At 40.7% G+C, this 14,432-nt stretch overlaps 1 protein-coding gene across 1 annotated transcript in view; it reads right to left on the reverse strand.

Annotated features, from left to right (window-relative positions):
- The window catches only part of VPS8 (VPS8 subunit of CORVET complex), a 478,663-nt gene that overhangs the window by 151,308 nt on the left and 312,923 nt on the right, over nt 1–14,432 (reverse strand). Inside the window, 4 exon segments of the mRNA XM_053698746.1 lie at nt 8,193–8,274; nt 8,366–8,481; nt 8,928–8,979; nt 9,189–9,278. Coding sequence (XP_053554721.1) covers nt 8,193–8,274; nt 8,366–8,481; nt 8,928–8,979; nt 9,189–9,278 — 340 coding nt within the window.

A 14,432-nucleotide genomic window follows, 5' to 3' on the forward strand; every position in this document is an offset into this window, starting at 1 on the left:
ATCTCTTCACAACGTGCACCACAACAGAACTCCACACAGTTCAGCTTACATACTCTGATTCTCAGCTATAATATACTGTTGTTTTTAATTGTTTTTATTGTGTATCGAATTTTTCATATGTTGTTTTTATATTGTCTTATATTACATTGATCATTGTCAGCTTCCATGGATCCATGCTAGTTTGTATTTTATGTTAATTTTGTAATTAAATCATTTTTATCAGATAAGTTGATTCACATCAATCCTTTACCCGCCTCCTTTTGGTAGGCGCCTGGGCTTTCTCCCCATTAAGTTTATCTCTCGGTGGCAGCTAGGTGCACCTTACCCCGGGCTGAGGTACTTAGTAGGTGCTTTCTCCGTTCGTCACTCTAAACTGAGAATGAATAACAGTAGATGTATTTGTACTCATAGAAACATTATCAGCATGTAATAATTTGTCATAACAAATGCCACATAATTGAGCTGAAGAAATAAGATCAGCTTGTTTACAACAAACACACTTAGCTCTGGTAGAATTGTGTTCAGGCAGTTTAGTTCCTACAGTAACATCAGAGGCAGGATCAGTTTGAGACATCTTACAAAATGTAACAAAAGAGAAAAAATAACATTTAAACAAAATATCCAATTTTCTCAATATAGCAATTTCAGGAATGGGAAAAAATACTTATGATAAAATTCTTATACAAAAAGTAAAATCAAAATCAAGCATCATAGCTCTCTATAATATAATGAGAGGAGTGAGCATTAGAGGGAGAGGCTTAATTTAACAAATTTTGGCGCCAAGAACGACGCACTGAAAAGACGCAGCGCGTCATAACAGGTGCGACTTTGCGCCAAAAATTATGCAATGAAATGGCGCAACTCGCGTCACAGCAGGCACGATTTGCGCCAAAAATGACGCAATAAAATGATGAAAATTTTAAAAACAGACTCCATATTAACAGCTAACCAGAACTTCAGGTAAGAAAAAAATACCTAAATTCTCCCATAAACATAATTTCCATTCTGAAACTGTGTGAAATAACATAATTTATGTAAGAACTTACCTGATAAATTCATTTCTTTCATATTAACAAGAGTCCATGAGCTAGTGACGTATGGGATATACATTCCTACCAGGAGGGGCAAAGTTTCCCAAACCTTAAAATGCCTATAAATACACCCCTCACCACACCCACAAATCAGTTTAACGAATAGCCAAGAAGTGGGGTGATAAGAAAAAAAGTGCGAAGCATATAAAATAAGGAATTGGAATAATTGTGCTTTATACAAAAAAATCATAACCACCACAAAAAAGGGTGGGCCTCATGGACTCTTGTTAATATGAAAGAAATGAATTTATCAGGTAAGTTCTTACATAAATTATGTTTTCTTTCATGTAATTAACAAGAGTCCATGAGCTAGTGACGTATGGGATAATGACTACCCAAGATGTGGATCTTTCCACACAAGAGTCACTAGAGAGGGAGGGATAAAATAAAGACAGCCAATTCCTGCTGAAAATAATCCACACCCAAAATAAAGTTTAACGAAAAACATAAGCAGAAGATTCAAACTGAAACCGCTGCCTGAAGAACTTTTCTACCAAAAACTGCTTCAGAAGAAGAAAATACATCAAAATGGTAGAATTTAGTAAAAGTATGCAAAGAGGACCAAGTTGCTGCTTTGCAGATCTGGTCAACCGAAGCTTCATTCCTAAACGCCCAGGAAGTAGATACTGACCTAGTAGAATGAGCTGTAATTCTCTGAGGCGGAACTTTACCCGACTCAACATAGGCAAGATGAATTAAAGATTTCAACCAAGATGCCAAAGAAATGGCAGAAGCTTTCTGGCCTTTCCTAGAACCGGAAAAGATAACAAATAGACTAGAAGTCTTACGGAAAGATTTCGTAGCTTCAACATAATATTTCAAAGCTCTAACAACATCCAAAGAATGCAATGATTTCTCCTTAGAATTCTTAGGATTAGGACATAATGAAGGAACCACAATTTCTCTACTAATGTTGTTGGAATTCACAACCTTAGGTAAAAATTCAAAAGAAGTTCGCAACACCGCCTTATCCTGATGAAAAATCAGAAAAGGAGACTCACACGAAAGAGCAGATAATTCAGAAACTCTTCTAGCAGAAGAGATGGCCAAAAGGAACAAAACTTTCCAAGAAAGTAATTTAATGTCCAATGAATGCATAGGTTCAAACGGAGGAGCTTGAAGAGCTCCCAGAACCAAATTCAAACTCCATGGAGGAGAAATTGACTTAATGACAGGTTTTATACGAACCAAAGCTTGTACAAAACAATGAATATCAGGAAGAATAGCAATCTTTCTGCGAAAAAGAACAGAAAGAGCGGAGATTTGTCCTTTCAAAGAACTCGCGGACAAACCCTTATCTAAACCATCCTGAAGAAACTGTAAAATTCTCGGTATTCTAAAAGAATGCCAAGAAAAAAGATGAGAAAGACACCAAGAAATATAAGTCTTCCAGACTCTATAATATATCTCTCGACATACAGATTTACGAGCCTGTAACATAGTATTAATCACGGAGTCAGAGAAACCTCTATGACCAAGAATCAAGCGTTCAATCTCCATACCTTTAAATTTAAGGATTTCAGATCCGGATGGAAAAAAGGACCTTGTGACAGAAGGTCTGGTCTTAACGGAAGAGTCCATGGTTGGCAAGATGCCATCCGGACAAGATCCGCATACCAAAACCTGTGAGGCCATGCCGGAGCTATTAGCAGAACAAACGAGCATTCCCTCAGAATCTTGGAGATTACTCTTGGAAGAAGAACTAGAGGCGGAAAGATATAGGCAGGATGATACTTCCAAGGAAGTGATAATGCATCCACTGCCTCCGCCTGAGGATCCCGGGATCTGGACAGATACCTGGGAAGTTTCTTGTTTAGATGAGAGGCCATCAGATCTATTTCTGGGAGCCCCCACATTTGAACAATCTGAAGAAATACCTCTGGGTGAAGAGACCATTCGCCCGGATGCAACGTTTGGCGACTGAGATAATCCGCTTCCCAATTGTCTACACCTGGGATATGAACCGCAGAGATTAGACAGGAGCTGGATTCCGCCCAAACCAGAATTCGAGATACTTCTTTCATAGCCAGAGGACTGTGAGTCCCTCCTTGATGATTGATGTATGCCACAGTTGTGACATTGTCTGTCTGAAAACAAATGAACGATTCTCTCTTCAGAAGAGGCCAAAACTGAAGAGCTCTGAAAATTGCACGGAGTTCTAAGATATTGATCGGTAATCTCACCTCCTGAGATTCCCAAACTCCTTGTGCCGTCAGAGATCCCCACACAGCTCCCCAACCTGTGAGACTTGCATCTGTTGAAATTACAGTCCAGGTCGGAAGAACAAAAGAAGCCCCCTGAATTAAACGATGGTGATCTGTCCACCACGTTAGAGAGTGCCGAACAATCGGTTTTAAAGATATTAATTGATATATCTTTGTGTAATCCCTGCACCATTGGTTCAGCATACAGAGCTGAAGAGGTCGCATGTGAAAACGAGCAAAGGGGATCGCGTCCGATGCAGCAGTCATAAGACCTAGAATTTCCATGCATAAGGCTACCGAAGGGAATGATTGAGACTGAAGGTTTCGACAGGCTGTAATCAATTTTAGACGTCTCTTGTCTGTTAAAGACAAAGTCATGGACACTGAATCTATCTGGAAACCCAGAAAGGTTACCCTTGTTTGAGGAATCAAAGAACTTTTTGGTAAATTGATCCTCCAACCATGATCTTGAAGAAACAACACAAGTCGATTCGTATGAGACTCTGCTAAATGTAAAGACGGAGCAAGTACCAAGATATCGTCCAAATAAGGAAATACCACAATACCCTGTTCTCTGATTACAGACAGAAGGGCACCGAGAATCTTTGTGAAAATTCTTGGAGCTGTAGCAAGGCCAAACGGTAGAGCCACAAATTGGTAATGCTTGTCTAGAAAAGAGAATCTCAGGAACTGATAATGATCTGGATGAATCGGAATATGCAGATATGCATCCTGTAAATCTATTGTGGACATATAATTCCCTTGCTGAACAAAAGGCAATATAGTCCTTACAGTTACCATCTTGAACGTTGGTATCCTTACATAACGATTCAATAATTTTAGATCCAGAACTGGTCTGAAGGAATTCTCCTTCTTTGGTACAATGAAGAGATTTGAATAAAACCCCATCCCCTGTTCCGGAACTGGAACTGGCATAATTACTCCAGCCAACTCTAGATCTGAAACACAATTCAGAAATGCTTGAGCTTTCACTGGATTTACTGGGACATGGGAAAGAAAAAAATCTCTTTGCAGGAGGTCTCATCTTGAAACCAATTCTGTACCCTTCTGAAACAATGTTCTGAATCCAAAGATTGTGAACAGAATTGATCCAAATTTCTTTGAAAAAACGTAACCTGCCCCCTACCAGCTGAACTGGAATGAGGGCCGTACCTTCATGTGAACTTAGAAGCAGGCTTTGCCTTTCTAGCAGGCTTGGATTTATTCCAGACTGGAGATGGTTTCCAAACTGAAACTGCTCCTGAGGACGAAGGATCAGGCTTTTGTTCTTTGTTGAAACGAAAGGAACGAAAACGATTGTTAGCCCTGTTTTTACCTTTAGACTTTTTATCCTGTGGTAAAAAAGTTCCTTTCCCACCAGTAACAGTTGAAATAATAGAATCCAACTGAGAACCAAATAATTTGTTTCCCTGGAAAGAAATGGAAAGTAGAGTTGATTTAGAAGCCATATCAGCATTCCAAGTCTTAAGCCATAAAGCTCTTCTGGCTAAGATAGCCAGAGACATAAATCTAACATCAACTCTAATAATATCAAAAATGGCATCACAGATAAAATTATTAGCATGCTGGAGAAGAATAATAATATCATGAGAATCACGATTTGTTACTTGTTGCGCTAGAGTTTCCAACCAAAAAGTTGAAGCTGCAGCAACATCAGCCAATGATATAGCAGGTCTAAGAAGATTACCTGAACATAGATAAGCTTTTCTTAGAAAAGATTCAATTTTTCTATCTAAAGGATCCTTAAACGATGTACCATCTGACGTAGGAATGGTAGTACGTTTAGCAAGGGTAGAAATAGCCCCATCAACTTTAGGGATTTTGTCCCAAAATTCTAACCTGTCAGTCGGAACAGGATATAATTGCTTAAAACGTTTAGAAGGAGTAAATGAATTACCCAATTTATCCCATTCCTTAGCAATTACTGCAGAAATAGCATTAGGAACAGGAAAGACTTCTGGAATAACCGCAGGAGCTTTAAAAACTTTATCCAAACGTATAGAATTAGTATCAAGAGGACTAGAATCCTCTATTTCTAAAGCAATTAGTACTTCTTTAAGTAAAGAGCGAATAAATTCCATCTTAAATAAATATGAAGATTTATCAGCATCAATCTCTGAGACAGAATCCTCTGAACCAGAAGAGTCCAAAGAATCAGAATGATGGTGTTCATTTAAAAATTCATCTGTAGAGAGAGAAGATTTAAAAGACTTTTTACGTTTACTAGAAGGAGAAATAACAGACAAAGCCTTCTTTATGGATTCAGAAACAAAATCTCTTATGTTATCAGGAACATTCTGCACCTTAGATGTTGAGGGAACTGCAACAGGCAATGGTACATCACTAAAGGAAATATTATCTGCTTTAACAAGTTTGTCATGACAATTATTACAAACAACAGCTGGAGGAATAGCTACCAAAAATTTACAGCAGATACACTTAGCTTTGGTAGATCCAGCAGGCAGAGGTTTTCCTGTAGTATCTTCTGGCTCAGATGCAACGTGAGACATCTTGCAATATGTAAGAGAAAAAACAACATATAAAGCAAAATAGATCAAATTCCTTATAAGACAGTTTCAGGAATGGGAAAAAAATGCCAAACATCAAGCTTCTAGCAACCAGAAGCAAATGAAAAATGAGACTGAAATAATGTGGAGACAAAAGCGACGCCCATATTTTTTGGCGCCAAATAAGACGCCCACATTATTTGGCGCCTAAATGCTTTTGGCGCCAAAAATGACGCCACATCCGGAACGCCGAAATTTTTGGCGCAAAATAACGTCAAAAAATGACGCAACTTCCGGCGACACGTATGACGCCGGAAACGGAAAAGAATTTTTGCGCCAAAAAAGTCAGCGCCAAAAATGACGCAATAAAATGAAGCATTTTCAGCCCCCGCGAGCCTAACAGCCCACAGGGAAAAAAGACAAATTTTTGAGGTAAGAAAAAATATGATAATTTAAAGCATAATCCCAAATATGAAACTGACTGTCTGGAAATAAGGAAAGTTGAACATTCTGAGTCAAGGCAAATAAATGTTTGAATACATATATTTAGAACTTTATAAATAAAGTGCCCAACCATAGCTTAGAGTGTCACAGAAAATAAGACTTACTTACCCCAGGACACTCATCTACATGTTTGTAGAAAGCCAAACCAGTACTGAAACGAGAATCAGTAGAGGAAATGGTAAATATAAGAGTATATCGTCGATCTGAAAAGGGAGGTAAGAGATGAATCTCTACGACCGATAACAGAGAACCTTATGAAATAGACCCCGTAGAAGGAGATCACTGCATTCAATAGGCAATACTCTCCTCACATCCCTCTGACATTCACTGCACGCTGAGAGGAAAACCGGGCTCCAACTTGCTGCGGAGCGCATATCAACGTAGAATCTAGCACAAACTTACTTCACCACCTCCCTTGGAGGCAAAGTTTGTAAAACTGATTTGTGGGTGTGGTGAGGGGTGTATTTATAGGCATTTTAAGGTTTGGGAAACTTTGCCCCTCCTGGTAGGAATGTATATCCCATACGTCACTAGCTCATGGACTCTTGTTAATTACATGAAAGAAATTAACAGACCTGAATCATGGCTAATATATGCAATATACATTATTATTATATATATATATATATATATATTTATATATATATATATATTATATATATTATAAATAACTTTATAATATAAAGTGCCTTCCATAGCTGAGAGTGTCTTAAAAATGATATATACCAGAAGACACCCATCCACATACAGACAGTCAAACCAGTACTGGAACATATAAGTAGAGGAAATGGTAGAGAAGTATAATGTCGATCTGTAAAGGGAGGCAGCAGATGAATCCCCGTGATTGACTTTACAGAGAGCCCTAGATTAGATTTCACATAGGCGAAAACATGGTATCATCAGGCAATACTCCCTTCATATCCCTCAGACAAACACTGTACTTAAAGAGGAACTGGGCTTCAATATGCTTAGAAGCGTTTTTCACAGAAGAAATTAAGCACATCATGCTTCACCACCTCCTAAGGAGCCACAGTTTGTAAAACTGAGGAATGAGTGAGGTGGGTGTGTATTTATTGGCCTTTGAGGTTTGGGAAACTTTGCCCCCTCCTGGTCGGAATGTATATCCCATACGTCACTAGCTCATGAACTCTTGCCACCTATATGAAAGAAAGAGTGAGAGAGGGATGGTGGAAAAGAGTGACAGGAACAGAGTGATAGAGGGATGGTGGAAAAGAGTGAGGGATGGAGGAACAGAGTGACAGAGGGATGGAGGAACAGAGTGATAGAGGGATGGAGGAACAGAATGATAGAGGGATGAATGAACAGACTGATAGAGGGAAGGAGGAACAGAATGATAGAGGGATGAATGAACAGACTGATAGAGGGATGGAGGAACAGAATGATAGAGGGATGGAGGAACAGAATGATAGAGGGATGGATGAACAGAATGATAGTGGGATGGAGGAACAGGGTGATGGATGGAGGAACAATATGACAGAAGGATTTAGAAAAACAGTGAAAGGAAGTAAGAAAGAAAACAACAAATAAGAGAATTGAATGAGAGAGGAAGGACACAGAAACAACCTCAATAAGAGAATGAAAGCTAGAGGGAATAAGATAGAAGAAAGAAATAATTAAACCTAAGAAGAATTGATAAGATAATGGAAGGACATGGTACAAAAGAAGAGATGGTGTGAAGGAATTAAACAGTGATGGAGAGATACAATGAAAGGGGGATGAGAGTAGAATAAGACAAGGATGACATAAGGATGATATAAAAGATAAAATATTATAAAAATATCCAAAGGCTTTGCTTGGCCTCAACAATCTGAAAACAATGAGACCAAAGATGGATACAGACTTACGCTCAGAGTATAGCTGTGACGAACGAGAACTAAAAAGCTTCTGCGGACCCATCATTGCTTCAAGTAAAGCAAACCACAGAGCCTGTGTTGGAAAATAAATAAACAATTTGTGTAACTGATAAAACTCATTTTGAACTTTCCTTTCCCCCACCCACAGCCTGTAAGTTCCCTACCTCAGTCTGCTGCTGGTTTAGGGTGTGAGAAGTTCTTTCACAAAGAGCAGTGTTTTCCAATAAGGCTTCCTCTACATCCTGCAGATATTGCACTTCACTGGTGCCTGTCATGGAGACTGATGAGGAGAAGATCAGATAAGCAACATTCCTATCAAAACCAACGTTTTCTAAAGGCAGTGACATTTAAATGGACATCAAATACAACAAACTTTTTTTTCTCATTTCAAAAATATTTCTAAATTGCATATCTGGTATAAACAATAACAGGTTGTACCCAAATGAAGTACAATCCACAAATTATTTATTCAGCTGTCTGTAAGACATACACACACATAGTTCAATTAATCAGCTGGTGTAACATTTTATGCGCTGCAGATAGTAAACCCACACAGGGGTCAATTAGAGGAAAATCTGATTTATTACATTTCCAAAAAGTTGGATTTTTATTGGCACACAAACCTTTTATATGATTATGATACGGACATTAATTTCTTGATGGGAGATTAGTTAAGGTGATTAGTTACAGACAGAATGTACTTACAGAAATAGCCAGAGACCGTACCTTTAGTATCTGGAGGGGACTCTGTTAGCATGGAAAGCTTTACTTGCAGTCTCTAAACAAAGAGAAGAATACTCTCATTAGACTGTGGAAGTCATAAGACTATGTATAATATCACATCAAGGCCTACTTGTTTTGCAGACCCAGCAGCACAAATGTAATTTTCCAAGAGCAGTGAGAAAAAAAATGATAGAAAACAGTGTAACAAAATCATAGGACTGAAAAAAATAAAAATCTGTGGTACACTCTGGGCTTTGTTATTACCGAGAGCATGACTTTGAAGGCTCCTTGGATATCTCCCTTCCTCTCTAGGAGATATGCTAAGGTTTCATGATGATTGTGCTTCTCTGCAATCTGTAAAATAAGGAGTGGGTTATATTTGTGTGCTGTGCTATTTAAATGGCAAGATCAATCAGTTTAATCACAGACAGACATAAATAAGTATTTTTCATAGGCAGTGATTATAAGACAAAATAAATATGCACAGAAAACAAAATTGCTGCAGAAGCTTTAAAGGGGCAGTCTACTCAAAAAATGTTATTGTTTTAAGATATATTGTCCCTTTATTACCCATTCCCCAGTTTTGTACAACTAACACTGTTACATTAATATACTTCTTACCTCTGTGATTACCTTGTATCTAAGCCTTCTGCAGACTGCCCCTTATTTCAGTGCTAGTTATAGACTTATAGCATTTTAAGCAACTTTCTAATTTACTCCTATTATCAATGTTTTTTATTTTCCTGCTATCTCTATTTGAAAAGCAAGAATGTAAGTTTAGAAGCTGGCCCAATTTTGGTTCACAACCTCGGTTGTGCTTGCTGATTGGTGTGATCAGGGAAAGATTGGGATATTAAGTTGCCTTTGGTATTGATGGCCACTCCTAGTACTGCAACAAAAAAATAATTTATGCTTACCTGATAAATTTATTTCTCTTGTAGTGTAGTCAGTCCACGGGTCATCCATTACTTATGGGATTATATCTCCTTCCCAACAGGAAGTTGCAAGAGGATCACCCAAGCAGAGCTGCTATATAGCTCCTCCCCTCACATGTCATATCCAGTCATTCGACCGAAACAAGACGAGAAAGGAGAAACCATAGGGTGCAGTGGTGACTGGAGTTTAATTAAAATTTAAACCTGCCTTAAAGACAGGGCGGGCCGTGGACTGACTACACTACAAGAGAAATAAATTTATCAGGTAAGCATAAATTATGTTTTCTCTTGTTAAGTGTAGTCAGTCCACGGGTCATCCATTACTTATGGGATACCAATACCAAAGCAAAAAGTACACGGATGATGGGAGGGACAAGGCAGGAACTTTAAACGGAAGGAACCACTTCCTGAAGAACCTTTCTCCCAAAAATAGCCTCCGAAGAAGCAAAAGTGTCAAATTTGTAAAATTTCGAAAAAGTGTTAAGTGAAGACCAAGTTGCAGCCTTGCAAATCTGTTCAACAGAGGCCTCATTCTTAAAGGCCCAGGTGGAAGCCACAGCTCTAGTGGAATGAGCTGTAATTCTTTCAGGAGGCTGCTGTCCAGCAGTCTCATAGGCTAAACGTATGATGCTACGAAGCCAAAAGGAGAGAGAGGAAGCCGAAGCTTTTTGACCTCTCCTCTGTCTAGAGTAAACGACAAACAGAGAAGAAATTTGACGAAAATCCTTAGTTGCCTGCAAATAGAACTTCAGGGCACGGACTACGTCCAGATTATGCAAAAGTCGTTCCTTCTTTGAAGAAGGGTTAGGACACAAAGATGGAACAACAATCTCTTGATTGATATTCCTGTTAGAAACTACCTTAGGTAAAAACCCAGGTTTAGTACGCAGAACTACCTTGTCTGAATGAAAAATTAGATAAGGAGAATCACAATGTAAGGCAGATAACTCAGAGACTCTTCGAGCCGAGGAAATAGCCATCAAAAACAGAACTTTCCAAGATAACAGCTTGATATCAATGGAATGAAGGAGTTCAAATGGAACACCTTGCAAAACGTTAAGAACTAAGTTTAAGCTCCACGGCGGAGCAACAGTCTTAAACACAGGCTTAATCCTAGCCTGAACATCTGGAACTTCTGCCAGACGTTTGTGTAGAAGAATAGACAGAGCCGAAATCTGACCCTTTAATGAACTAGCAGATAAGCCCTTTTCTAAACCCTCTTGTAGAAAAGACAATATCCTAGGAATCCTAACCTTACTCCATGAATAACTCTTGGATTCGCACCAATATAAATATTTACGCCATATTTCATGGTAAATTTTTCTGGTAACAGGTTTCCGAGCCTGTATTAAAGTATCAATAACCGACTCCGAGAAGCCACGCTTTGATAGCATCAAGCGTTCAATCTCCATGCAGTCAGTCTCAGAGAAATTAGATTTGGATGGTTGAAAGGACCCTGAATTAGAAGGTCCGGCCTCAGAGGTAGAGACCATGGTGGACAGGACGACATGTCCACTAGGTCTGCATACCAGGTCCTGCGTGGCCACGCAGGCGCTACCAAAATCACCTGTTTGATCTTGGCAATCAGTCGAGGCAGCATCGGGAATGGTGGAAACACATAAGCCATGTTGAAGACCCAATGGGCTGTCAGAGCATCTATCAGCGCCGCTCCCGGGTCCCTGGATCTGGATCCGTAACAAGGAAGCTTGGCGTTCTGGCGAGACGCCATGAGATCCAGATCTGGTTTGCCCCAACGATGAATCAGTTGAGCAAAGACCTCCGGATGAAGTTCCCACTCCCCCGGATGAAAAGTCTGGCGACTTAGAAAATCCGCCTCCCAGTTCTCCACGCCTGGGATGTAGATCGCTGACAGGTGGCAAGAGTGAGACTCTGCCCATGGAATTATCTTTGAGACTTCCAACATCGCTAGGGAACTCCTGGTTCCCCCTTGATGGTTGATGTAAGCCACAGTCGTGATGTTGTCCGACTGAAATCTGATGAACCTCAGAGTTGCTAACTGAGGCCAAGCTAGAAGAGCATTGAATATTGCTCTTAACTCCAGAATATTTATTGGGAGGAGTTTCTCCTCCTGAGTCCATGATCCCTGAGCCTTCAGGGAATTCCAGACTGCGCCCCAACCTAGAAGGCTGGCATCTGTTGTAACAATCGTCCAATCTGGCCTGCGAAAGGTCATCCCCTTGGACAGATGGGGCCGAGAAAGCCACCATAGAAGAGAATCTCTGGTCTCTTGATCCAGATTTAGTAGAGGGGACAAATCTGAGTAATCCCCATTCCACTGACTGATCATGCACAATTGCAGTGGTCTGAGATGCAGGTGCGCAAATGGTACTATGTCCATTGCCGCAACCATTAAGCCGATTACTTCCATGCACTGAGCTACTGACGGGTGTGGAATGGAATGAAGGGCACGGCAAGTATTTTGAAGCTTTAATAACCTGGACTCCGTCAGGTAAATTTTCATCTCTATAGAATCTATAAGACTCCCTAGGAAGGGAACCCTTGTGAGTGGTAATAGAGAACTCTTTTCCACGTTCACCTTCCACCCATGCGACCCAAACGCCAGAACTATCTCTGTGTGAGACTTGGCAATTTGAAAACTTGACGCTTGTATCAGAATGTCGTCTAGGTACGGAGCCACCGCTATGCCTCGCGGTCTTAGTACCGCCAGAAGAGAGCCCAGAACCTTTGTAAAGATTCTCGGGGCCGTAGCTAACCCGAAGGGAAGAGCTACAAACTGGTAATGCCTGTCTAGAAAGGCAAATCTTAGGTACCGATAATGATCTTTGTGAATCGGTATGTGAAGGTAGGCATCCTTTAAGTCCACTGTGGTCATGTATTGACCCTCTTGGATCATGGGTAGGATGGTTCGAATAGTTTCCATCTTGAATGATGGAACTCTTAGGAATTTGTTTAAGATCTTTAGGTCCAAGATTGGTCTGAAGGTTCCCTCTTTCTTGGGGACCACAAACAGATTTGAGTAAAATCCTTGCCCTTGTTCCGTCCGCGGAACTGGGTGGATCACCCTTATTAATAAGAGGTCTTGTACACAGCGTAGAAACGCCTCTTTCTTTATTTGGTTCGCTGATAACCTTGAAAGATGAAATCTCCCTTGTGGAGGAGAAGCTTTGAAGTCCAGAAGGTATCCCTGAGATATGATCTCCAACGCCCAGGGATCCTGGACATCCCTTGCCCAAGCCTGGGCGAAGAGAGATAGTCTGCCCCCCACTAGATCCGTTTCCGGATAGGGGGCCCTCTCTTCATGCTGTCTTAGGGGCAGAAGCAGGTTTTCTGGCCTACTTGCCCTTGTTCCAGGACTGGTTAGCTTTCCAGCCCTGTCTGTAACGAGCAACAGTTCCTTCCTGTTTTGGAGCGGAGGAAGTTGATGCTGCTCCTGCCTTGAAGTTACGAAAGGCACAAAAATTAGACTGTTTGGCCTTTGATTTGGCCTTGTCCTGAGGAAGAGTATGACCCTTACCCCCAGTAATGTCAGCAATAATTTCTTTCAAGCCGGGCCCGAACAAGGTCTGCCCTTTGAAAGGAATATTAAGCAATTTAGATTTAGAAGTCAAGTCAGCTGACCATGATTTAAGCCATAGCGCTCTGCGCGCTTGGATGGCGAAACCAGAGTTCTTAGCATCAGAAACAAATGCGTTAGCTAGCTTAAGTGCTTTAAGCTTGTTCATAATCTCATCCAATGGAGCTGTGCGAATGGCCTCTTCCAGAGACTCAAACCAGAATGCCGCAGCAGCAGTGACAGGCGCAATGCATGCAAGGGGCTGTAAGATAAAACCTTGTTGAACAAAATTTTTCTTAAGGTAACCTTCTAATTTTTTATCCATTGGATCTGAAAAAGCACAACTATCCTCCACCGGGATAGTGGTACGCTTAGCCAAAGTAGAAACTGCTCCCTCCACCTTAGGGACCGTCTGCCATAAGTCCCGTGTGGTGGCGTCTATTGGAAACATTTTCCTAAATATAGGAGGGGGGGAAAAGGGCACACCGGGCCTATCCCACTCCTTGCTAATAATCTCTGTAAGCCTCTTAGGTATAGGATAAACGTCAGTACACACCGGTACCGCATAGTATCTATCCAGCCTACATAATTTCTCTGGAATTGCAACCGTGTTACAATCATTCAGAGCTGCTAATACCTCTCCTAGCAGTACGCGGAGGTTTTCAAGCTTAAATTTAAAATTAGAAATCTCTGAATCCAGTCTCCCTGGATCAGATCCGTCACCCACAGAATGAAGCTCTCCGTCCTCATGTTCTGCAAATTGTGACGCAGTATCAGACATGGCTCTCCCATCATCAGCGCGCTCTGTCCTTAACCCCGAGCAATCGCGCTTGCCTCTTAATTCTGGCAATTTTGATAATACCTCGGTCATAACAGTAGCCATGTCTTGCAAAGTGATTTGTATGGGCCTCTCTGATGTACTTGGCGCCACAATATCACGCACCTCCTGAGCGGGAGGCGAAGGTACTGACACGTGAGGAGAGTTAGTCGGCATAACTTCCCCCTCGTTGTCTGGTGATAATTTCTTTACATGTAAAG

The sequence above is a fragment of the Bombina bombina genome, chromosome 1, assembly GCF_027579735.1.
Source record: "Bombina bombina isolate aBomBom1 chromosome 1, aBomBom1.pri, whole genome shotgun sequence".
Lineage (NCBI taxonomy): Eukaryota > Metazoa > Chordata > Amphibia > Anura > Bombinatoridae > Bombina > Bombina bombina.